This window comes from Numenius arquata, chromosome 10 (genome assembly GCF_964106895.1).
Source record: "Numenius arquata chromosome 10, bNumArq3.hap1.1, whole genome shotgun sequence".
Taxonomy (NCBI): domain Eukaryota; kingdom Metazoa; phylum Chordata; class Aves; order Charadriiformes; family Scolopacidae; genus Numenius; species Numenius arquata.
The window spans coordinates 41,647,770-41,674,182 of record NC_133585.1 but is presented as its reverse complement, the minus strand read 5'-3'; the positions used below and the strand labels follow the sequence as shown (position 1 = coordinate 41,674,182).

Here is a 26,413-nt window from a genome sequence, read left to right as displayed (position 1 = left end):
GACACTGTTGTCTGGGATAGTTTTGTGTTTGGCCAGGACAGCCAAAGTATACTTCCAGTCAAGTGTATCTTGATGTTGCTAATTTTCATGGTTCTGGTTGCACTCTAAACTCCTGGACGGACTGTCAAGAAACATGTTCTCCCAGTTATAGGGATGTAGCTTCATATTTCACTGAATTTCACTGAATTTTTAGAGTTGGAAGGGACCATAAAGATCATCTAGTCCAACTCCCCTGCTGAAGCAGGATTGCCCAGAGCATGTCAGAGCATGTTACTCAGGACTGCATCCAGGCGGGTCTTGAAAATATTTCCAAATTAAAGATCAATTTCAGCATCCTCAGTGCCTTATCAGAGATTCAGTTCCCATGTTTGAGGAAGACAACATTACACAAGTTCTGCATAGCTTAGCTTTTTTGTGTGGTGGCCTGGCTTTGTGTCAGTGCCACTTAGTTGGGCACTAACACAAGAGAAAGGGCTGAAACATGGGAAAGGAGAGGCAAGATCCACAGCAAGTCAGGACTGTGTGGCACGGGCTAGACACAGGTACCCTGCCTGCCACCTCTTGGGAAGTGGAACGTTATGTCCAGAGCCAGCTCTAAATGAGCGGAGTTAGCCTAGCCATGTCCTGCAGGGAGAGGTGGCTCTGCACACCAACAATGCCTGGACGTGCAAGGCTGCCAACTGGCAATGCCAACTGGGACTTGGCAGAACAATGCAGGCTTGACACCCAAGGCTCCAGAAAAACTTTGAGAAGAAAACTATAGCCATGAAAGGAGGTTTGAAAGCCCCATGACAACAGCAAAGAGTGGTGAGAACAGCCAAGGTTGTCCCCATATGTGGGCCGTATCAGATTGTATGAGGCCCTGGTGCCATGAGGAGGTACTAGCTTGTGAGAATTCACAACTTCTATCTAAACTTCCATGCTCACTGTAATTGTATCATCTTCCTCACTTGCTGGCTTGGAGGAGGTAAGCCACCTTTGGAAATATCGGAGGACAAGATTTGCTTCCCTGCGTGATCCCCATTGCATTATGGCATGCTGTCACTGTTCCCAGGACAGGATGTGGTCCGTCTTCCCATATGGGAGCGTGACACCCCACAGGTAAACCCAGATGGCTGACGTGAGCAACCATGATCTGAAACTTTCCTTTCCAACTTCATTCCACAGCATCTAAACGCGTATTCTGAGGGGTGCTTTAATTGCAGGGAAGCCTCTTGAGTCGGGAGCTCCTAACCAGCCTTTAGATCTCTAGCTGAGAAACTACCCTGTGAATTCCCTCACGCTTGGCAGGCGGTGGCTGGTGGCCAAGCCGCCGAGGTGGCCCTATTCCCGGACGGCGGGGGCTGCGGCAGGACGGGACCGGCCCGGCCCCGGAGGAGCCGCTTCCCTTCGCGTCTCCTCGGCGCTGCCTTTACCGGGACTTCATCTTGGAGGCCGAGGCGTTGCTCGAGGAGGCCGCCGGCCTAGAGCTGCCTCAGCCGGGCGACGGAGGCCGGGGGCCGGCTGTCTCCCCCGCCAGCCGCCCAGAGGGCCGGGCCGGGCCGGGCCGGGCGGCGGAGGGGCGGGCGCGGGAGGCGGGAGCCGCTAGGCGGCACCGCCCCGGCCCCGCCGCCGCCGTCGCCGCCGCCGGGAGCCGGCAGATCCGGGTCTCGTGGCGCGGGCTGACGTGTGAGCCGGCCCGAAGCAGCGGGGCCGAGCCGCGGGGCCGCCTCAGCCCAGCCCGGCCGCCCCTGACCCCCTCCCGGCCGCAGCCCCCCGCCACGGCGGCCAGCGCACGGTGAGCAGCGGGGGGGAGACGGCGGGCGGGGGGCGCCGCGGCGGGGAAGGGGAGGGGAGGGAGCGGGCCGGCGGCGGGCGGAGCCGGGCAGGTTTCGGCGGACACCCCCCGCCCGTACCTCCCTCTTTCCCTCCCTCCCTCCCTCTCTCCCTCCGCCCGGCCGCCGAGCCCCCGGTGGGGGCTGCGGGGTCACTTCGAGCCTGTTGAAGTGCCGAGACCTGTCCCCGCTGGCGGGGTCTTCGGCGGTTTCCCGGGAAGGTAAACAGCGGGAGAGCCGGAGCCGTTCCCCTCGGTGTCAGGCAGCGCTCTTCGATTTCGGACCTCTGAAACGTCCCCTCGTCTCCTTTACAAGCTGGTCCGATTCGGGTGTTTTCTGGTTGTCGGGGTTTTTAGCGCAAAGTGTCAGCCTTCTGTCTTTTTTTTTTTTTTTTTTCTTAAAGGCTCTCGGTCTGATACTTTGAGCCAAAGGGTTTCGGTTTTCTCTCTTTAAAGGAGCTGGAATTTGCGTGCTGACACCAGGGTGTGTGCTCCCAGGCTGCTCCCCGCTTTTGGGACAGCGTGTGCAACTCAAGTGGGAGAAATTGAACAATGTCTCATGAAAGATAATCTCTCACGCTGCCATTAATTTATCAAAGATAGGATTCCTGCCAGGAACTCTTCATATGTGTGCTCCAAGATGTGATTCGTAGCAGATTACAGTGGGGAAGGGGTATACTGGCCTTGGAGACCACAATCTATCGCCCATGGTCATTCTTCCACAGCTGTCACCGTGCAGGGTTCCCTACATGTCCTGCCCTGCAGCTCAGCCACTGCCTTCCATGGCAGTTCTGAGGCCTTGGCTAACCATCCCGTGTGAATGTGGTGCGTGACCTGCATCAAAAAACTTTTGTTTCCTGGCAAACACCTGTTTGTCTAGTCAAGTCTTCAGGATTGTCTTTCAGATTATAGATTTATTGGTGGAGGGACTGTTTGTGTTGTATAGTGGCTGAGCATCCATGTCTATACATATAGACAAGTCTTGAAAACCATCTCCAGTATTTAGAGGTGAGGACATCTAACTTTTTTGGTCTCAATAGCTTATTAATGCTATTAGTGTGCCTGCTGGGGAAGGTACGCAGCGGGTTACTGAATTTCACTGAATTTTTAGAGTTGGAAGGGACCATAAAGATCATCTAGTCCAACTCCCCTGCTGAAGCAGGATTGCCCAGAGCATGTTAGAGCACATCACTCAGGACTGCATCCAGGCGGGTCTTGAAAATCTCCAAAGAAGGGGACTCCACAACCTCCCTGGGCAGCCTGTTCCAGGGCTCTGTCACCCTCACTGTGAAGAAGTTTTTTCTCATATTTGAGTGGAACCTCCTATGTTCCAGCTTGTGCCCGTTGCCCCTCGTCCTCTCACTGGCAACAACTAAAAAGAGTCTGGCTCCCTCCTCCTTCAACCCACCCTTTAGATCCTTATAAGCATAAGTACGTCTTACGTCTTAGGAGTCTTTACATGCTTAGCTGTTAGAGTTGCTATCCCCCTTTACTCATTTCTGTTATTTTCCTAAAGCAGACATCAGCTCAAAAAAATCAAAATGAGAAAAAAAATAAAACAAAAAATAAATTACTTTTGATTTCTTCCTATATAGGGCGAGAGACATTAAATGCTTGATAATTCCATCTAATTCTTGTGCCCTGTTGAGACGAAAAGTCAGGCTATTGTTGTTGATCACTGGTTTAAAAAAGTGACCCTGTCACTTGACAGTGTGGCTTGAAATGGTAGAAGTGGTTGGCAGAATAAAAGTGATTGTAATGTTAGCAGTACATTAGTTCAGTCCTGAGCGCTGTTCCTTCCCCTGCCACTGAGGTAAGTGAGTCCAATCTCTTTGGTTATTTTTGCCCTTTTTTGTAAAATAGGACATTTACAGTTTTTGCCTAACTCCAGAGTGATACGGAGTTCTGTATTTTAAGTGGTTTAAGATTATTTTTTATAAGGTGCTAAACAAGTGCAAAGCTGTACTGGATGTGTTATTGGTCGTTCCACAAAGTAGTGTCGCTTGTGCTTCATGGTAGGGAGGGACATCCCTGACCCAGGACCATAAGCCAGGAGGGTCTACTTTAGAACTGAGATGGTGGTAGTAGCCATTCTGTAGCTCTGGACAGATCTTATTTTAGCCTAGCTGCATGTCATTTTGCTGACTATAGATACAAATATAATGAACACGGTTCTATGAAACTCCTTATACCATGCACATCGTGATGGTTTTGCAGTACCTTACCCAAACCGCAATCAAGTCCATTAAGTTCGAAGTGCATGGCCCAATTTAATAGACAACATTCTGCAGCCTGTGTTCTTCCCTTGTTTTAAAGGAAAAATAAGAATAATACACTCGTTGTTAAAGAAGTAGTATACATAAAAACAATTTCAAAATTTTAATCACTTTGTAACTGTTGTGCCTGCTTTCAAAAGGCTGGTATTTGGTTTTAGAGAAAGTTAGTTTCTAACTGACTTCTTCTTTTGTTATTAACTTCTCATTTTCTACTTTCATATGTTTAGACTTCAGAATTAGCGATGTGTGAACATTATTTGCATAACAGATGTGTAGTAAAACAAAGTCTATGTTCATGTTTCAGAAATTTCCCTCCTAGATATTTTAGGTACTTGACGTACATTCTTAAAGACCAAATTTTACTTTTGCCGAAGTTAGTCATAGCAGAATTTGACCCAACAGTGTCACGAGTCTTCACAGGGCCAGTACAATGAAAGTAGCAACACCCTCTTTCTCTTCTTACAAGTGCGTTTGAATGGAGAAGGTGTACAGTGCCCTGACACTGCCAAGTATCAGATTCTTACTCTGTATATTTTGAACATTTATCAGATTACTCATCACAACAAATACAAAAATATTTTGGCAGATGCATTTATATGTAGAAAAATTGATGTCATCTGCTCATATTCTGCTTGGGAAGCAAATCAGAGAGCCTGTGAGCCTGCTTTGCATAGATGCATTTGCATAGATGCTATTGCACTTGATGCTTTCTATTTTGACTTCCTAGGTTATAGAATCAATTTATTGATATATAAAGATGCTGAGTACTTCTTGGAAGATCCAAGTGCTCTCAAGTCCCCTATAAGTACAGTGGAAGCTAAGAAAACTTGGTAAGGTTATACCCCAGAGCCAAATCTTGCAGTCCTTGTTCAGGTAAAAAAAAGAAAAGAAAAAAAAAGAAAAAGGAATAAAAGGAATTATTTTCCCGGTATAGTTCCTTCAGCTTGTATGCCTTGACTCACCAACAGCTAGCTTCCCCAGTTCCCAAGGAGCCTCATTTGAAGAAAGACTTCTTAGCTCCTCGTTATGAAGGAATATAGTCAGGGATGCAAGAAGGATCAGTCTGTTAGCAGTGTTAGTCTGATTTCTGCTGGACTTTGCAGTACAGTGAAGATGTACGGTCCTACCCTCCTCTTTCCATCCTGTCACCTATTCCATGGTATTGGCTGGGGCAAGGAAAAGGTCCCTTAGTGATGATTGATATGGCTTTTCGTGAAAGATTTGAAGATGCTTGGGGAGCAGCCGCTGGCATGATTGAGTGGTTGTACATTTGCATGGTTGTTAATTGAACAAATACGCTTCAGAGGCTTTAGTCAAAGTGTCTAGCTGGTATTTTTACAGATAATGGAACAAATTAGTCCCATTTGGGTGCGAACAGATAGAATTACACTTGATAAAAGTTTTCCTCATTAAGATTAGTTCTGATTCTTCTGCAGCTTTGCATGCATTAAAAACCATGGCTTTCTGGAGCTAAATATAGTTTCATTCTTACTTTACAAAACTGCTAGACAAATGTCAGTTCCAAAGCACTGAGCTCTCTTAGGAAAGAATAGATTTTTATCAGAAGGAGCAGAAAAGCTGTACGAAAATGTAGCACCAATCATTTACATGATGTAAGCAGCTGCAATGCTTTGTTTGTCGAATCTTTGTCAAATACAGAGGTCTAGTAATAAAGCTTTGGTCTTTTTTGTTCATTTCTTCACATGTATATGTTTGTATATTTCCTGTTGGTTGATCATAAAAGCTTTATTTTTAGCAAGGCGGTATCTTTAGAGAACTTGATGAAATAGTTTATGTCAGTCTTCATGTATTAAAAAGTTAGTTTAGGGAAAAAACAGCTGTCGGAATGAAATTACATGAAGATGTGAAGAAAATTTGGGGTTTAGCTCTTCACATAGTTGGACTAAATCAAGTGTGAAACAAAGCTTCCTGGTGTGAGTGGCCTTAGTTTAACAAGAATTCCTGTGCAAGTGGTTATGGTGTTGTCATGGGCTCATCACTTTCATATCTAGGTGAGACTCATCAGGTGGCATCTGTCATTAAGCACCCTGATTTGAAAATATAAGATAAAGCTTTTATCAAAGAGCTCCAAGAAATATAGAAATATTCGTATATATAGACTTTTCTTGAGCCATGGAGATTGTCGAATGCTTTAGTTGCAAGTTAGTATGTAGAACAAAAGTGTCTAAAGATGAAAAATTCCTTTTTTTTTTGCAGGAAAACTGTGGAGCCAAAGGTGAGATGCGTGTTGCAAACTAATCTTGATCTCCTGAAATAGTACCATAGATTTTCCTTGTGCAAATTAATGTAAGAGGTTTAAAAAACTGTTGCTAGTAGGTGCAGGGGAGACTTACAATTTGCATACCACTTTCCTTTTGATAATCTAAACTAGTCTTTGAGTCTGCTGAATTAGATGGATGTTATTCTCTAGTAAAAACTGGGTCGCCTTTTAGCTAAACATATGTAAATAACCAAGCCCAGAAATCCTGTTAATTGCTACAGATTCCCTCTGGTATAAGTACTGATTAAAAATATTCTAATTGATAAGCTTCAAATTGTTTACTGCAGGTATGTAGAAAACCTGATTCAACTTCCCTTGAAGTCAAAGACAGGCAACCGCTAGCTTCAGATAAAATTTGATCTGGCCTAAAGGGGTTAGGAGTAGGGCTGCCAGGGAATAGAGCTGCTTTCATCTGAAAATTGAAAATCCTGCTATCTTTCTCAGCATGCTGCTACCCTGCTAAATCTGTTTGCTCAGTGGCAAGTTATTAGAAACATATGTCATCCCTGGAGAAAAAAAATAATGAAAATATTCAAAAGAATTTCAGTATAATTTTGTGTTTGTATGTGATTGGAGTAACATTAAGGAATAGTGTATTTTTACAGTTTTAAGGATTTAGTAAGGTATTTTGTAATCTAAACAATTGTACTCTTAATAAACGAGTCTCAAAAAACTTCATAGCTCATGGTTCAGGGCTGTACTTGCTGGCTCAATACGGTGGAAAAACTTTCATTTTTATTTGTTTTGAAATTACATTTTTATAAAGGAGTGAATTAGAGGATTTTTTTTTTCCTCTTTATTTCTGCAAAGAGATTAAATGTCTGAAAATATCTGAATGATTGGCCCTCCAAAAAAATCACTTTGAGATAATGAGTTACTGCAGGCCACCTGAGCTGCGGTAACTGCCTGGATGCTCAGGGCAGCTCTGAAGTGTCTCAGCTTAACTTTTTTCTCTTGGAGACTGTCACGGTCAGGACACAGCCTAAGCAAAGCCGCATTTGCTCACAGTTCCCATGGGCTAAGAGCGTGTGCGGGGACCGTTGCCACAGCTCAGCTGCCGTGCAGTGGCTCTGTTACACCACGGTAATTAGCTCATTAGTTTGAGTCCTGAGCCTCACTGGGTGAGCTTTAAAGTTGGATCTGCTTTGAGCTCTCAAGTTGCTTTGGTACATTTGAACATATTAATCATAATCTTGATTCATAAATCTTTTAACAAGAGCAGAAATGCTTTATGGATAGGTTACATGGTTTGTTATAGGAACGTATTCTTTTCCCATACTTAATCTTTTAAAACAAATGATTAGGTTTGTATTATGAAGCCCGAAAGTTAAGTGCAAAACATCTCTTGGGTGAGATAATGGACAGTAAAGTCGGTTTCCCTGTTCTGCTCCCGCGGGGAGGCTGGTGCAAGATGCTCACCTCTGCCATTTTCCATCTGCAGGGAGTACCCTTTACTCTTGCTTCCCTGAAAAAGTCCGCTCCCTGGAAAGCCGGATGCTCTCTCGTGTGTAGCCACTTATTCAGAATCGGGCCTGCCAAAACATTGCAAGACAAGCCTGTAGCCCTCGTTGGCACAGCACAGCATGGGTGTCCTCTCGGTGATGGTGTAGAAGTGCCCTGGGCAGGGGTTTCAGATTCAATATGTGTTGCTTCCAGCAGTAGTGCATCACTCGTACAGCTGCAGGGCTGCTGAATTTAGGAGACTGGCAATTGTTACTGGGGAATGGGAAGAAGAATGTCGACACAAGCAGCGGGGCAGTCTGTAGTGCCGGAGACACTAACCAAAAGCAGGAGAGTAAGCAAATTTGCCTAGGAGCTGGCTCTTCTACTTACCACTTGAGCAGAAAATCCTGTTAAAGTCAATGAGAGTTCTTGCCTTACTGAAGACCACAGGAGAGGGCTCCCAGTTTGCTCTGTAAACTGGTTGAAATACAATGTGTTAGTAATTTTACAGAGGATAGCCCATCCTTTTACATTAACATATGTCAAACAAAGTGATTAAATAGCCATTAGTAACTCAGTGCAGTAAGAATAATTTTGTTGTCCTAGACCATTGTCACAGTCTCCTGCACTAGAAATAAATAGTAAAGTGAAGCTGAAGCATTTACTTAGCAGAAAGAGGGTATAATTCTTGGACAATGTTCTGTGTCATTGACATCTTCTCCTAATTAGCTTTCATATTCCAAGAGATTTCTTTCAGAAAAATGTCATCACTTTAACAAAAGGGTGACCAAATGCTGACAGCTGGAGTTTGGCAATAACATTCTGTATCAAATATCAGTAAATGAATTCTAAAATAGCTGGACTGCTTTTTTGGTCCATGACTGGATGTGCATAATTAGCTCCTTTTCAAGTGTTTTGCCCAGAAGAAATGTTAAGCCACCTGCATGGGAATAAGTAAATAGCTTTTTTTAATCTTAGTGGGTCTTATTTAGCTCCCTTGGGGAATTCAGTTTTGATCATTGACATCAGCCTCGCAGCCTGAAAGCCTGAAATCTCTCTCTCTCTTCACATATTGGGGACTGGCCATGAAAAGGAAGGTGGGAAATAGTACTGGAACAGTGGAGGGTTTTAATGTGTGCGTTCTCGTCCTCTGAGAGTTGTACTTGACACTGACAAGCCTTAATTAAACTGAAAGAAGCATCTGTATCATCTTCTGTATTTCCCTGATAGACCATTCTGTGTTGAACTGATGCACTTCAGCATACCTGTGACCTTGGTTAGCCTTGTCCAAAAATAGTAATTCTCCTACCAGGTTCCTACTAGATGCTACCACCCTTTAAAGCGGTGTGAACTTTTTCACATACTTCAGTGAGATAAGCTGTGAAAGGGCTTTGACCATAATTATAAGTCTTTTAAGTTTTCATGCTCTGGCTCCTGCTTCAGTGCTATAGGTGGTAGCGCTATTGGCAGAGTCGCCAGAAGAATTTCCTGACCCACTCAGAGCAAGTCCAAATGTCCACATTGGGGTGAAAACGCTAATGGCCCAGCAATGATCACTATGTTATGGTGGTCACACAGTGGTGGACTCTTGCTGTGGGGACAAGGGGTGTACCAGTGCTCCAGTAGTCTTGTGAGACCATCAGAACAAAAAACATCTGAAAGATCTTTAGCACTTAGTTCTTAGTTCTGAGCCTGTCCCTGCTCAAAAGCTCCTTCCCTGATTTTGGGATGTCACTGTAGTATCCTTCAGTGGCTGGCTTAACATTTCTTAGTTTCTTTGGTTTTGCTTCGATTTTTAAGGAGTTGGTTTGTATTAAATTAGCATTTGTAAGAAGCACCAGATGGATGACACTGGAAAATTAATTAATAATCCCCATACATACCAAATGATTTGTGAGACGGTAGCAAAGTTACCCCCTAGTATGCCTTGAGCAAGATGCAGCTGGGTGAGCAGTTCTCCTGTGGAGCTCCTACTGGTCTTGATGTCTCTGTTGAAACCAACAAGAACAGCACCAGTTGCATACATCTGTGCGTGTGGTTAAGCACTGACTTTTCCATGAGGAAAGGAACTGGCTTAGCTTAATCTGCATTGAAAAGTTCATCTTGGATCTTGGTAATTATCCTGAGAAAAGTTGCAGTGCAAAAATAGACTTGCCAACTCATTAGGCTACAGCTGGAACTCCAGGGAGACGTGCTGATGCTTTCAAGTACAAAATCAGCTGCTTCCCCCTGCCCGGCCTCCTGGAATTATACGGAAAGAGAGTGGAGGGGATTGCTTTATATTCTGAAAGTGTTGCTGTGTCTAGGAACTCTCTTTGGGTATTGTATCAGCCATCAAAATCATTGCAGCTCTTTTCCCTAGAAAAGCTAAATGGATGATCTGAACTGGGACAATTAGTTGTAGAAAGCTGTATTTGGAGCCACACTTTACTGTGGCAGCGCTCCTCCTGGCAGGACCCACAGTTATATCCTGCTGTTTTGCTTTTGTTGCCCAGTCAGCCAGTTGGTTTTCTTTTGTCCTGAAAACTCATATTAATGCCCAGGAAGAGGCCTGGTAGAAAAAGATCATCAATAGTCCTCTAGAGATCTTTGACCTTGCAGAGCTACTAGATCCTGGTCCAGTGAAGCCAATGGGAATGCTGGTATTTGTTTCAGTAAAGGCAGGATGGAGCTGTAAGTGTGGAAGAGATGATGGGAGTGAGCTTCACTTGCATTGCCAGTAAAAGGGATTAAAAATTACCATTATAAAAAAGCCAAGTATAATATTGCGGTGTTTCAGACTTAAGTTCTGCGAGGGTATATTTACTTGAATTATCTAAATTACAATAATAGAGGTGAACACATCCTTGGAATGTTTTAATTAGTATCGATTTATATACAAGAGTCTTCTTTTTTACAGTACCTATTTTTAGCCTTGTTTGAACAGAGGAAGTTGCTTTGTAAAGGAAGTTTCCTTAGAAATCCCTGAGGTTTTTTTTTGCCAGTTCTATAACCCTGACAATTTAAAACTCTTGCATAAAAAATGCAGACCACCTCTACTGGATACTTATGCCAGCCCCTTGGCTTCTGGATTAATTTTAATTTAGCGCCTTGTCCTCCCCTGTTTCCTTGGGATTATGCATCCGTTATCTTCAGGCAGAACAGCAGTTATTTATTTTAAAGTACTGCTTATTTTTCTCTTTATTTTCTCCCTATTTTTGTAGTTCTTTTTGTGATCTTTCTTCCCTATTCAACTACAAATGCTTTTGTTTTCTTACACTGTCCCGTAGTTTTATCCTGTGTTTAGTTATTCCCTTTGCTTTTTTAATGGCTTTGTTATCATTTCTGCCTTGTTCCTCCTTTATATTGCTCTGGTGATAGGAAACGTGCTGCATTTCTGATAGTAGCAATTGAAAAAAACAGAATTTCGTAAAGATCTTTGCGGTTAAAATCAGCCAGTCCTATCTATACATCTCTGTGGTTTGTTTTTATTTAAGAGAGAAACCTCAAATCCATGCTTATTATTTTTCCCCTCTGTGCTCTAACCCAGTCTGAAGAGAACCCTGAAGCAGAAATTAATGGATAAAATTCCCTGGCCTGTCTTACTTACAAAGTTTAGCTGTATAACTGAAATAATAAGAAGTTAAATGACAGACTAGTGAGTTGGATGTAGGTAGTTCATCAAAAGACTAACAAAACACACAGGAGTCTGTGGGAGGGTGGATGTGCATGAAGTACAAATATTGTAGAAGATGGAAATCAACAGGAAAATGCGTTATATAACAAAGACAGAAAAATCTGAGTTTGGCTGGGATTCACTGGATTTGAATGTTTAGGCTCCCCTTGGTTGGTTGGTGACTGGTAAGCAATATTGCCCTACTGAAGATACCTTTATCTATTATTCTAATTCTATATGTATGCTTAATTGATGCTGAATTGGACTTTGTGTGACTAAGCAGGGTTCAGTGAGTCCAGTCCCTAGAAGAGGCAGGATCAGAAACGGATTTCGGAGTAACCACTTGTACCAGAGGCATTTTGAAGTGCCCGGTAATGATTCAGCTGAGGTGCCAGTTGCCCCCGGAGTGCTGATGGTACCCCAGGAGGACACAGTGACCAAGGAGGAGAAGAAAGAGTCCTATAAAGCAATGATCAGGAGCTTTATGAGGAGCTGATCACAATAATCTCTTCTGGGTTTAACTGCAACAAATTTTCACCTCATGGGTTAATGGGTGGTATGGTCACACAGCCTCTGTGCCTGGTGGTTTCTCTGGGACAGGACTTCATGTGCAGGATTGCAAGGGTTTTATGCTACACAAGGCCAACGTACACATGATGTCTTACATGCTAGAAGAGGTCATTTGGAGACGGGTAAGATGATACAGAAGAACCAAACTTGGGGCATGCTGTGAAGAAAATAATTACAGAAAGGGTCAAGCATTGTAAGAAAACATGGATACTAAGATGGCTTAGGTGCAGGTAAAAAGGCAGGAGAACAAATCCTTTTTATGGAAACCTAGATCCTTTAGGAGATTGTGAAACAGTATAGGAGACAAGGTTTCTGCCTCTGACAGTAAGATAAAAGTGAACATTTTATCTTTGATGCAGGGAGTTGTTCATGCTTTGTGTATGGCTCTTGCTATTTTAGCCCTTTATCATTTCTCAGAATGCCTGCAGAGGCATAACAAGTCATTTGCTTTCTTCCTACGTTTTTATTTTAAATTTTATACGTATTTTCATTTGTTCTGCCACACTTCTCTCAAACTGAACTCAGAAGCAAAATTAACTTTGTGGCTTGTTAGAGATATTTGATGATTGTGCTTTGAGTTATTGCAGTTGGCTGAAAAACATTAACAAGGAGCTGAATAGGGTTTTGTTTCTCTTTAAAGTAATGTGGAAAGATTCTGTTACTTGTCTGCTGTACTGTGAGGTATTTTGCTCCCAAGGATTTCTTACCTTCAATCTCCAAGAAAATAGCAACACAGCAAAAATAGTTCTTAGCAGAGGAAATCTTCAGCCTTTGTATGTATCGTGTGTGACAGTCTACATTTTAAAAGTGTCTGGAACCAGGAAAGTTAAGAATTAATGGGCTTAGAGTTTTGATGCTGAAGATGCCAGGTTTAGTCCATGATAAATCTGCAGTGACTCTGATTTATGTATCATACAGAGTGAGTGGTTTTTTGAATACTAGGATTATAAATATTTTTACACACTCCTTTATACCAAGGAGCAGAGATCACCAATATGTGCACTTTGACGATCTTGTTAATCAGCATTTTATTGGAGTCACATTGGAGGGCATCCAGCACATGGAGAATTGACAAAACTTGTTTGCCTTCATGCTAGAAAGGACCTCAGTTTTGTAATGATTAGGGTTGAGAGAGTCAGCGTATAATTTCTCTCTCCTAGAGCTCACCAGCTGCATGCTATTTACACAGGAGAGGTGTTGCTGAGTTGGGAAATAATGTATAGTCATTGCAATAATTTAAAATACACAAGGGTCTCCAGGTACAAAAAACGAATCAGATTGTAGCAATAAAGATTGCTTTTTTTTGATAGTGGGATGTATAAAATATAATACACAGCTGTAGGGCTGGGATTGGGGAAGATAATAAAAGAAGAAACAATTTACAATAATTACTATAACTGAGAATGCTAGTTTTTAAATCATGAGAGACTAGAAATATTTTTCAATATGGCTTCATTACCTACAATTTCAAATAGATGCTCAAGTCAAAAGGTAATCGTGGGCTTTTATTTTTGTCTTAAATCATCAGAGATCATCCTTCACTTTGCTCCAAAATTACAGTAATTCTGGCTCTGACTACAGTATTTTAATATCAGTAGTACTTTTTAAGATTGCCTCTGTGGGCCTCCTTACACTGGAAAGCTCATACTGTCTCTTTGATGGTACATATTTGTCCACGCTTACTACTTCTCTCTGTTATTATGCTCGCTATCAGTTTTCTTAGTCTAGAGGCCATAATATATACCTTCTCAGCAGTTATCAGTGAGAGCTTTGGCATATTTACCAAATGTATCTTCCACCTGTTTGTAAACCCTGTGAATTAAATACTGTGCTAGCAGTAATATGGCCAAACCAAAATACAGTCATTTGACGTAGAGTAAAAGTAACTCTTTCAGAGTACTTGGAGGTATTTGACGTCATAGCATTACCGCTTACTATGGTCTTACCAGTTACTCTATAAATTCCAAGAAAAAGAAGGTAACGATAAACAGGAAAACATACAGAAAAATAAGTAAAGTAAAATAGAACATAACTACAAGCTTTTTTTTCCTTTCTCCAGGTCATGAGGAAAAGAATGGAGCCCATCCTCCCTTTCTCTGTGATAGATTGTATGTAGGAGAACTGTATTTGCAAAAGGTGGAGGGCTGGTGTGACTCACAGCGAAGAGGTCAGAGCTGGGCAGAACAAGTTAGCCCCTGACGTGAGATCAGACAATTGCAAGTACCGGGAGGGAGGCAGGAAGCACACTGCAATTCTGGAACAGGATTTTGATATGAACGGGCTGCCTAAGAGCCTGCAGTGGAGCCAAGGAATCCTGCTCCATGATATATACTAGTCTTTTATTACCAAATCTTACACAGGCTCACAAAACATTAATAAACTTCAGGATCTGATTACAAAGCTTATTTGGTATTTAGTACTTTATGCATTCAAAGTGTGTTACAAATAATACAATTATTAAGCCAAAAATGTTTTAATGAGGAATAGAGATATAAGTGTCATTTTACAAGTGAAAATCATGATATAGTGTAGAGCGATTCTCTCTTCTTTATAACTGGTCAGCCACATACAAAATCTGTTTCCTCCAGTGCCCAGCAAAAAAAAAAAATGCATAAAGGGGAATTAGTTACCTGCACTTGTTTTTAAAATAATGAAATACCCCAAGTTTAGCATTTTTATCAGAGGAAAAACCTAGTACTGTTCCTAAAATAGGTGGTCTGTCTTTGGTCCTTTGCTGATGAAAGAGCTTGTTATAGGCTTGGAGGAAGGAAAGATAAAGGATGATTCCTTTCAGCATCATGTGAAGGTGAGAAAGCTTGTAAGGGATCTTTTGTTGAAAGCTTGGATGACATTTTACATGGTGACATGTGTTCTGCTTTATTTTAGCTCATTAAGGTAATTCTTCATGTACAATTCAAATGCCTTGGGGTAAATTCCTTCTAGCGCACCTTCACTTAAATTCATGATGTTACATGACAGATTAATCTTCCCCATTTATTGTCTAATCTTTTTCAGTTGTATACTCTACAAAGAATGTTAGTCTTGTTTCATTGGTGATGACTTTTGTCTGATGTTTTGATTTCTTGTAGTCATATATAGATTAACACTCCTCTATTTATTGCTGTGACATTACTGTGTGTTGCTGACTCCTAATTTCTTTCAAGTTACAATTAAATATTGTTTTGCAATGTTAGTGGTTCAAATGCCTTCCTTTGGATGTTGGCATTATGTCCAGAGAAACCATTTTGCACTATTTCGCAATCAGTGCTTTTACCTGTTCCTTGTGTTTTAGAAAGGTTGACGTGGCGTGTCATCCAGGGAGCTCATGTAGATAAAAAGAAGTCTTCTGTTGCTGTTGTGCAGTTCTGAGATAATTTCATAAAAGTTAGTGTAGTAACTTTATAATTAACTCTCAGAAAGAACCATTAGATCATCTGCTCTGATCTCCTGTTTATTGGAGAAAATTATATATAAGCTTGTGTGCTTCTGTACTTTACTCAGTCACCTGTATGTGGCTGAAGCACATCTGAAGTCATTGAGAGATGGGAAATTCACCCCTTCTTTGGCAGTTTGTTGCACTGGTCAGTTATTCTAATGGTGAAAAACTAGGCCTTGCTTCCCGTTTGAATTTGGTTGATTACTGCTTCCAGTCATTGGTTCTTGATCACCTCTTCATTGAAGAACTCAGTATTCAAGTTTTTTTTTTTTCTATGCAAAAGGTACTTCTATACTGCATAACCAAGTCATTTTCTGTCTTCTCAGTGCATTGCCTAGTTACTTTTTATTAGTGTCTAGGCAAAAAGGCTTTTCCTCTACTCCTTCAATATTTTTTTGTTTGGTTTTCTTCAGTTTTAATTTTTTTTTAAAGAAGTGGAGACCCTAGCAGATTAAGGGCACTGATGCTCAGACTCCATAATAAACATACAGATATCTCTTACCTTCTTTTACTGTCTGGCTCTCTCCACTGTGGCAGAGGATAATAAAGAAGAGTGGTAGGCATTGACAGAGGAAGGACTCCTGAAATGCGCTTTCTTTTTTCCTTCTCTTTCTTCCCCCAAGAGGGAAGAACTATTGTGGTGATACGTACTGTTGAGTGAAGATATCTTAAAGCCATATGGTTTATTCCTCTTTCTCCTAGTGAGGTTAAAACATTAAAATGCTTATGTGTGATCAAGGCTGTAAGTTTTTATAGGTGATGACTGCAGGGCACATCTGTTGATTCAGCACACCCTTGCCAAATGGCTGGCACCTTCATAAAGTACTTGTTTTAGGAAATTGAGAGGATGTATCTGCTCTGTGCTGCTGCATTTGTTAGGCTTGCCAGTTATCTGACACTAGGGCCCCAGCGCATGCAACACAAACACAATCTGAATCCGGCTTTATTGATGCCAAGTTAACAAAAATATTTTGCAAGTATCATTATGCAGAGCTGATCTAATACATCGTAAGAGTGCTCATTTGAGAGAAATCAATCCCTGATTTGTCCACCAGGGTAGAAATGGCTTGCAATCTGCTACCCTATTTGACCATCAATTAAGTCACTGGGAAAGCTATTGGTAAATAGTAAAGAGATGCTTGACATGTCTGGTGTAAATGGTTTTAGCAGGTGAATAACCTGGAATTGATTCCCCACTATGTCCGTTTCAGCTCCTTTGAACTTTCAGTATTGCTAAGTGAATGACCTATTTCTTTGATCTAAAATTAGTGTGTGTGGCTCCATTTTTAAAGTGCTTCCAAGTATATCCACTTTTGCACCCCTGCTGCTTGCTTTCATTATACAATAAGGATGATTGTTACTCCCTGTAGCAAAGAAGTTACCATGTTTTAAATTATTTTCCAGTACATTGATCCAGAGGGAGAATGCCAGCAGTTTGTTAGGGGTTTAGGAGTACAAGTTCCCCTGACTTTTCAAATTGTATTCATACAGTTAAGAGTCCCACTATGCAGACGAGAGACCAGAATTTAATCTTTGTGGTTCTTGTTTGTTAGGATGTATTTCACAGTGGTATGTGGGAAAACCCAGGGGAGACACACAAATTCTTGCAAAAAAATTATTTTGCTCTCTAAGGAAGCCTGTGTGAGGCACTGCTTTCAGCAACATCAAAATGTGACTGTACATACCAGGCTTCTTCATTCATGCTGCCAAAGGAATAATAGGATTACCCTGCTTTGTTTTGCTTTTTCACCCTGGCATTAAATGAACTGAAACGTGATGTGTGAGTCTCTGGAAAATAAGGTCAGCTGAAAAAGAGTTCATTGTCCTTTTTATTCTTATTCTTCTTAGGTGTTCACAGACAAGTTCAGGTTTATCCAGAGAACCATGGCAGAAGGTGGATTTGATCCTTGTGAATGCATTTGCTCACATGAACATGCAATGAGAAGACTGATTAATCTGGTAAGGATAACATGAAGATATTTGGAAGGGTGGTTATTCAGACATTACTTCAACTCATGCAGATTTGCAATTACTGATGCTTTTGATTCTGCTTATTCATTTCCGTGTACAGTTAGAGTCTGTGTATCTGACTTTCTGATGAGCTTTTGAATAGTTAATACAAACGATAGCTTTCCGTTTGTTTCCCAGGGCTGCATTTTGACAGCATCGACAGTGTTTCTATTGAAGTGTTTCTTTGTAGCCCTTTCTTTAGTGCCCTTAAACCAGAAGAAGCTACTCTGCAAACTCTTTGAGTTCAAAGTGATACCACACATATGAAGGTCCACGTGCTCATATGGAAAGATAACAATGTCTACATTTTTTAAAACTAACCTTTAAAAAATTCTGAAGTTGAGAATCCAGTGATTTTTGAGTTCTGAGTTCTGTTTCTTGCTATGTCATTGATATGGTTGAGCAACTTCAAACAAGTTATTTTACGTTGCTGTAACTGTGACCTGTAAAATAGCAAGGATTCGTTGCTTCTGTATGGAATTTTGTTCACTATCCATTGAAGAAAAAGTTACAAAGTGCTATTTTTTTTCCCAAGTAAAAGTATATATTTTTAAAAATAACACTAACAATTGTGAACTGTGAGCAATTAGGTGAACTTGATTACAACTCTAATTTGGTTAAACTGTTTTTTAAGATTACATTGTACATCAGCTTCATTTGATGTACTTCCCTTTGATTTTCATAAATTTGGTTTTGTATCATTTTCTTTCTTAGGGTCTAAATTAATTTCCTTTTAAGTTACTGAATACGTCAACTGCTGAAGGCAGGATGTGTGAAGAGCATCCTCTCTAAGATCAGGCCCTTCTTCAGGAGATTATTTTTCAGTATTTTAGGAAGGTTATCAGGAAAATGTGGCATCCACTAGCCTGTGATAAGAGTAGGTCTAATGTGTAAGTCCCCAAATAATGTCTGCCTGGGAATAAGGAATCAATTTGTTTGATTGCCCTTAAAATAAAACCACTTCCACGTGCATACATCCACAAAAGAACAAACTTGTTTTGAACAGCACTTTGCAAGAACTATATATAGCTTGTTCTTGCAAATGTGTGGGTTGCACTAATGTAGCCCTGCTTCACCCTCAACATAAAATCCTGAGTGTCCACACTTTCTTGGCTTGGAGTGCATTGGTACACTCTCTCATCTGAAATGCTGGGGAATAACCTAAAAGCCATGCAGATGCCATACCTGTGTGTGCTCTCAAGGAGCTTGGATGACCCCATTTTCCAGAACTACTCTGCTCAGAGTAAGCAGATTTCACCACCCATGTCCATAACGCAGTACTGCAGAACCTGCGCCCTTGGGTTCTCACATTGTGCCCCTGGGCCTGTGCACACAGAATCCCTCCTCAAAAACACACAGGCCACAATGGGAGCCAAAACACCCCAGACCAGGCTCTCTCGGTGGTAGGGCTACATCAGTGGCTGCGCCAGAAGGCAAAACAATCCCCCATGAGAACAAGAGGAAATGACAAGCACTTCTTATTTCACAGACCACGAGACCCTTGGGCTAAGCATCAAAGTCGGAGTTGCCAAACAGCCCAGATCTGTGTAGTGGCCAGCTGCACCAAAGTCCAAAATGACACTAGACAAGTAGAGCGTGTCTGCTTAGCCAATTCCATGTGCTTTATGGGCCTGGCATCGCTTTCCTTTGGTCATTCCCAAGCGTGGTGCAGCCAGTGCTCTGTTGAGTCGCACAAGTCATTAGAGGTTGACTCACTGTCTTGTTGCTGAACAGGCAACAGGCTTGTGTGGGGGATGGAGGTGCAAGAAATGAAAGGGCTGTGTGCCCATTTGCTGGTGTTTTCAGAATTGTTCAGGATGGAAGGTATTTCAGGAGGTCATCTAGGCCGACCTCCTGCTCAAAGCAGGGTCAACAGTGAATTCAGACCAGGTCATTCAGGGCTTTTATTCCAGCTGAGTCTTGAAAACCTTCAAGGATAGCAATTCCACAGTCTCTTAGGGCAACCTGCTTCAGTGCTTGACAGTCATTGTGGTAGAGAATTTTTTTCCATCCACTGTTTTAGTTGAATGTATCGTACCGTCTGCCATACAGCGCTGTGAAGACCCTGTCTCTATCCTCTTCTCAGTAACCTCCTTGTAAGTACTGGGGGGCTGCTGTTAGATCCACCCATAACTATCTCTTCTTTGGGCTGAACAAGCCCAGCTCCCTCAGCCTCTCACTTATAAGGTCGCCACAGCCCCTGGTGACCCTCTGCTGAATTCACTTCAGTCTGTAAATATGTCTTGTGTAGGGGAGCCTGAGACTGGATGCAGCATTCCAGATACAGGTTTAAAGTGCTGAGTACAGGGGTGTAGTCGCATCCCTCAGTCTACTTATGCACTGTTTAAAGGTCAATGCTGTTGGCACAAGGGCGTAGAAAATTGAGGCTTCTGTGGAGCCTTTATTGCAGGGCCCAGCCATCCCAGTTCATGCTTCCCAGTTAAAGGCACAATTTTAAAATATTCTGAGCTCTCCCTGATATTCCAATATGGATGCTCATACGCATTTTCTTTCCCAAGAAGGATTTTCCTCTTGTCCTCAACATCACATTTGTGCCATATCCCACAGCTGTGTTGATTCTGGACCTTGAGGCTTCCGGACACATGCTACAGTGGTGACAAAGGAACCCCCAGGACCAAGCATCAGATAGTTGGGAGGGAGAAAGGAGGATGCACGTTGGCTGTTCTGTCATCTGAGCTTTGTCAGATGCAAATCTGAATCAATATGGTTCAGACTTTCGACACCCATTCAGCAGTTTGTATCTTTTCATTTTTTGCTAGAAGATACTGACAGGCAATGGCATCAGTCAGCCGGTTCTCTTTGTATTGTGGCTGGAGGAATCTAGGTATGAACAATGTAGGTGAGTTGTGTCCAAAGTCAGAAGTGCCACAAAGGTCTGTGAGATTTTGTTACTGGGCTGCTCCATGCAGCGTAAGGTGGGTGTAAAGGTATCATCTGGAGGCACACCAGTTCCTGCATTGTGAATGCAAGCAGAGAACATTGTAGGTGCACCCTCTTGGGCAGTCACCAAGGCTATTCTAATGGTGTTCCTGTGTAGCTGCAGGAATGGAGTTTATTGCTCAGTGCCCGGCTTCCAAAAAGGCCATGCCAGTTAGCACTGGAAACTGTGAGGAGTAAGGGGGAAATGCCAGATTTCATCTATACTAAAAAGGAAACCAGACACTCCTAAATATTTATAAGAGCAAATCACTAGCAGGGGTAATTCAGCAGAATCTAGAAAGGAAAAGTCTCAAAAGTCTCAGTCGGCAGCCAGACTATCCTCAAGTAACCTGTTGCGTGATTATAGCAGGAGACTTACTAAACCTTCATTATTACATCTGTAACTTCTATGCTTCAATAAGAGTTTCCTTTCTAAGCTGCTGTTTTGTCACTCAATCTTACACAACATAAGCAAAGAGGAATTTTACTATTTGCTTTAAAAGGAACCCTTGGACATTGGTTCTCAAAGTTGCTGAACCCCACAAGTGTCAGTGGAGACTGGGTGCCCACTATATCTAAAAGTTGGATCCTCAAAACCTTCACTCCAAAACCACTGTGATACAAGAAAGCTGGGCAATCCATAGTTGTTCAGTTTGGTGGTGTGAAAAATATCCAAACGTGCTGTATACGCAGAATGGTTCCCTATACCTATTTAGTTGTTGATTCTTTTTAACCTAGATAGAAACCACACCAGTACAGCTGGGAGTACTTGTCAGGATTTGGGAGCAAATTGTATAACAAGGTGGTTGTAATTCTCTCTGGGCTGAGCATTGTAAATCCAGAAGCTCGGAGTTAAGATCAAATTTAACAGAATAACAATGCAATTATAGAGAGATGCCCAAGTGTGGAGATGTGCTTTTTTTTTTTGTCAGTAATGACATTGTGGAAAAAAAACCATGATTGATATAGACATTAATAACTTGCATTTGGGTTAAAGGAAACTAATTTTTACAGACTAACTTGTTTATACCTATATAGAACCACACTGATTAAGGCTTCTGCTAATGAAGAAGGCATGATGTATTCAATTACGACTATTACAGGTAGAGTTAAAAATACATTTTCAATCCACAGGATTCCTGTTAGAGTTAACTGTATGGGAAATTTGAATGACGCTGCTACACCAAGGTCAGAGGGAGGTCAAAAAGTCTGATGCTACAACCTGAAGTTCTTGTTTTAATTCCCAAAGTGTTGCTTTTAATTTCTAATTTAATTGATGTGTTTGCTTTTAAATTCTTAGAAAATCTATTTGGTGTTCAAAGTATAATTTGTGGATGAATACATTCTACTTCTTATATATAGCATATAGTTTAAATCTCTACTTGAAAAGCAGACTTCAAATCATCTTGTAAGTGCAATTAATGCTTACACAATGAAAAAAAAAGCTATTGTCATTTAAACTCTTCTTCCTCTCTGCTATTAGCAACACCACAGAAAATTACAAACAAGAAAGCTCTTTGTTTTTAAAAAGCCTAACTCGTACTGAGCAACCTGGCTTGATTATTTTTCTGTTCTTCATTTTGCTTGACTAAGCAGGGGTTTATTTTATTTTTTTGCTTCTTAATTCATAATACCATGAAGATTTTATAGACAGTGGACTGTACATCTTTAATGAACATGATATTTTTAAAAGATTTTTTTTGCTGCTTATTACGTTAACTGGGAGATACTACTCATACCCACAGTTCTTATAACCTATATATACATACTTCAATGGCATTGAATTCTCTTATGCTTAATGTTCTATTATTTTCCTGAAGTGGGTTTTTCAGGGTTCTCCTTGGTATCAAAATATGAAAATTTCACATGTAGTATGGCCACTGTAACTAATAAGCAAGTACCACTGTAACTAATAAGCAAATATTATGATTTCCAAATATTCCTAGGAAAGAATTGAAATCTAAAGTCTTTGGCTGTGACTTCATAAATATCATTGCTTGTATGTAATACCCACGGCAACATCTGTTATGCTTTGGTGGTGTTGTGTAACAATTTGACTATTGTATATTGGGCTCACTATTTACTCTGTGGCTATGGCAGATAATTGGGAACTTTCATAAGAGGAAGTAAGCATAGAAGAAAAACATCACAAGACTTTCCATCCTGTGCAGATAGACAAGAGTTGTTTAAAGACAATGACAGATCTGTTAGCTTGTATGGCTTTATCTCCTCCATCTGCAGAATTTATTTTGACGAGAAGAGCCAAAGTTCAAGAATGAAGAACAACAAACAACATCAAGTACTTTAATGGGGGGGACTCTGTCAGACAAGGGGCTAGTTGTTTGAAAGACTCATGGTGAAGGACATTCTGTGGTATCCAGAGGAAATGGTTCCTGTCTTAGTTGTGGTAGAAGATAGCAAATCTCTGGATAAGAATGAAGTTGCATTTAAACCTTTTTATTTCCCTTTTTGTCCCCACTTTTTCTGTAAAATAAATCTGATTGCACTGTGTTACTGCTCCAGACTTTGATGCTCTCTGAGTAAGCATGGCTGATTCATGGAGTATCTTAGGCCAAGGCTCAGTTCAAGTCTGAAACTAGACTGAAAACACAGTGTATGTGGTGGCGGGAGATAATTACACGTAGAGCATCTTCCATGAAGCCTGAGACCTGTGTATGACTATTTAGAGGGGCTAGAAATGTCAAAGCAAGCCAGTAACACACGTAACTTTGCATGATGTAAACATACTTTTTTTTTTTTTTTTTTTTTCCCTTCTGGTACAGTGTTATTTGCTTTACAGAAAGCGTGACTTTAGAATTCTCTCATACTAGTTTCTATGAAAATGAACAATATGTTCTTTAGCCCAAAACAATTCTAATTCTGTAATACATAAGGATCCATTTTGATGAACTGCCAGCAGCTGTACTGTAGAGATTTGATGGCCTTACATACCTCTGTGGGAATTACAACCTTGTGTTTTGTTCTTCTGTAGCTAATTGCAAAGTAATGGCCCATGTCTAGTTATGTTCCTATACCAGAAGGCTTGAATGTCTCAAAAACTCTGGGGAATACAAAGCAAATCGTTCTTTATTTTAATCTCCCTTGCATTTTGAGGTTTGACTAGATTTTTATAGCAAAAGTTGCGAATTCTTAAACTATTTCAACACATTTCATTCAAACTCTCTCTTGTCAACCAAGTTTCCACATAATTCTCTTGGCCAGGTCATTTTAGAGTCTTACTGGCATATAAACTGGCATAGTCTGAAATAGTATCCAGCATAGCCACGAATCTTGGCTGAGGGAGACCTTGTGCAAACAGCACAGAATAAACACAGATGACTAAAATAGATCTGCGTTGTGTGCTGCAAATGGTTGAAAACCTCTCAAGATGTCAGCACAGCTAAGCCCGAGTTAAATAGTCCCTCAGGCAACCAGCAAAAGTGAGTTACTCGACTGGCGTGGCCTTCTACTGAAAGCACAGCAGAACTATACCAAAGACGTGATAATTTCAAGTGACCTTCTAAATACGGAGGTTGCCCTGGAGACTTCTTACACATATTCCGCAGCATTTGCCTTCTAATTATTTTTTTTTTTTAATAGCAGTTGCTACTGCTTCTAGTCTATAGCCCTTCTTAGTCAACCACCCCAAGAGCAGGAAATAGACCTACTACTTCAATTCCCAATTTCTTGGTGTTCAAGCTGGTTCAAAAAGGACCTTTCCCAACAGCTGAACCTTAGGTTGCTTATTAGGACAGAGAAGGTACCATCCTTCTGAGATGCAGAGGAAAAGACTTGATGAACCTCCTGAGGCACTGAGCCAAAACAATAAAACTCAAGGTTGGAGTGGCAGGGTGTGAGCCTGTGCCTGAGCACTCTCGCTCCACTGACTTCCAGTTCCCTACCTCCACTGGGTTCTCAGGGTGCTGGTGTTCCACAAGTTAAGGCCCCAAAACTTTATCACAGAACTCATGCACTGCTAATGGTCTTTAACCTAGAAACTAGTTCTAGATCAAGCAGTATAAATGGAGACTATTTCCTAGACAGGTAAATGAATGTTAAAAAAAAAAGAAAAAAAGCCATGAAAAATGGTGTCCACTCGGGTCTATGTCCCATGGAGACCATTTTTTCATATAAGGGGTTAGGTATCAGGACTTAACTGAAGGTTGAAGGTGCCTGTCATTCTTTGCATTTCCCATTCCTGAGCTTTGTAGTGCTCTGGAAACTGCTGCTTCTTAACCAGTGTGTGTATATATATATATATATGTATAAAAGATAATAGTATTTCAGTCACGCCTCATGACCGCCTCAAAGCATGCATAGTGTGACAGAATTGCAAGCAGTGTAGAAAATTATGCATTGAAAATTCTGTCAGCTTGATATTCCAGAAGTAATTAATAGCTATAACCTGTATTATGAATGGCTGAACTGTGTTTGGTGCTCAGAGCTGTGTTATAGCTGTCTCATTTGAGGAAAAAGGAGAAAATTGTGCTTTTTCTCTCAGGCCACATGTGGATGTAATCAACACTTAGAGCAAACTGTTCTTATCTGTTGGAACTCCTAGTTCTAAGCCTTTTCCTCAAGGCTGTCTACGTGGGAGTACCCTTTTCATTTGCTAATATGCATCATTTTGCAGAAGATACTCAAATGTTTGGTCAAAAAACCCATGTGCATTCTGCTTCTGTATTTTAGATATGGTTGCTAATGCCCTCTTGGGATTCTTGGGAGATCCGTGTATGTGGTTCGTGAATGTTTTCAGATGTAATTCTGTTCTGTAGTTCTGTAGTTCTGTTTTGTAATGTTCTATCTCATCCATTGTCTAGTATTTCACGTAGTCAGAGGTGCTGCGAGCTCCTTGCAATGATCTTGACTATCACACTGCTTCATCTTCTTTTCCTTGACTCTCCCTGTTCTGCTAATTCATTCTGCTTTGCATTCACTAAAAGTAGGATGTCAATGATATCCCAGGTCCTCAAGGCCAGCAAAATTATAAAATTAAGTAAGGATAGAAGTCATGCAATTGTAGGAAAGTGAGGGAAGGAGTGGAGTGTGGAAAAGGGGGATCTATGTGACGCCAATGTGAAAAAGCAATCCCAGGAGAAAAGAAGGAATAAAGGCAATAATGAGTTCTTGACCGAATCAGGGCTCCTGTTTGCAGTGATCCCTCTGACTTGTTTATCTGCTGCACCTTCCTCCATAAAATTTCATCTTTCAGTATGAAAGTAATGTTCTCCCTCTGTCATAACTGGCTGATGATTCTGGGTCTTAAGAATAGCTTTGTAATCTAGGAATATTATTCGGAAAAGTATCAACTATCCTCTCTCATTTGCCATGGGAGAGAAAATTACTTGTCACCTCACAGGGCCAAACTTCATATTTTTATTGCAGACTGTTGTTCTGTCCTCGTATGAACGACCATTTATTTTATTTTAGTTCTGCATGTGCTAATAGAAAATGTAGGAATGGGGAAGGGAATGTTCCCTTTTCCCTTGTTTTTTCCTCTAAGAGAAGCTAATGTAGTTTAAGAGACAATTCAATTCCATCAGTATGCCCTTCTTTTCCCCTTATTTTTCTTTTAGTTCTCTTGGCCAGCTTGTAGCAGAATAATGCATGTAGGTGTCTTTTTTTTGCATCTTTAAATCTGAACTCTGCGGATAATGCTACAATTCAATTTGCAACCTGGCTTGTATTCAGGGCTGGCCTATCCTACCATAGCAATTTATTTATCACATTGTTTACTAAATCATTTATATACTTTGGACAGAAAAGACGTGGCTGCCAACAATGCTTAAATAGTGATTTCATTACCCAGAAGCATGAGAACGCAGCCGGGAGGATGCCATGGTGTTGTCATCTTCTGGCATCATTGGAGAGAAAAAGCCGAGCTTACAACTGGTCTAAAGTGCAAAAAAGTATTTTCACAAGGGCCCTTGTTATCGCATAAAATTTTCTATCAACAGTCTTTATGATTCCATTTTAAATTTACTTTTAT

The 26,413-nt window shown here is 41.1% G+C and overlaps 1 protein-coding gene across 2 annotated transcripts in view; it reads left to right on the top strand.

Moving 5' to 3' along the window:
* The first annotated feature begins 1,644 nt into the window (after nt 1-1,644).
* SMIM14 (small integral membrane protein 14) overlaps nt 1,645-26,413 on the top strand; it is a 42,265-nt gene continuing 17,496 nt past the window's right edge. The window contains exons 1-3 of one of the 2 annotated variants that reach the window (XM_074154570.1): nt 1,673-1,777; nt 6,307-6,325; nt 17,323-17,433. In XM_074154570.1, coding sequence (XP_074010671.1) covers nt 17,359-17,433 — 75 coding nt within the window. In that variant the 5' untranslated portion in view covers nt 1,673-1,777; nt 6,307-6,325; nt 17,323-17,358. Of the gene's footprint in view, nt 1,778-6,306; nt 6,326-17,322; nt 17,434-26,413 lie in introns of both variants that reach the window. The other variant, XM_074154569.1, reaches the window with a different exon arrangement.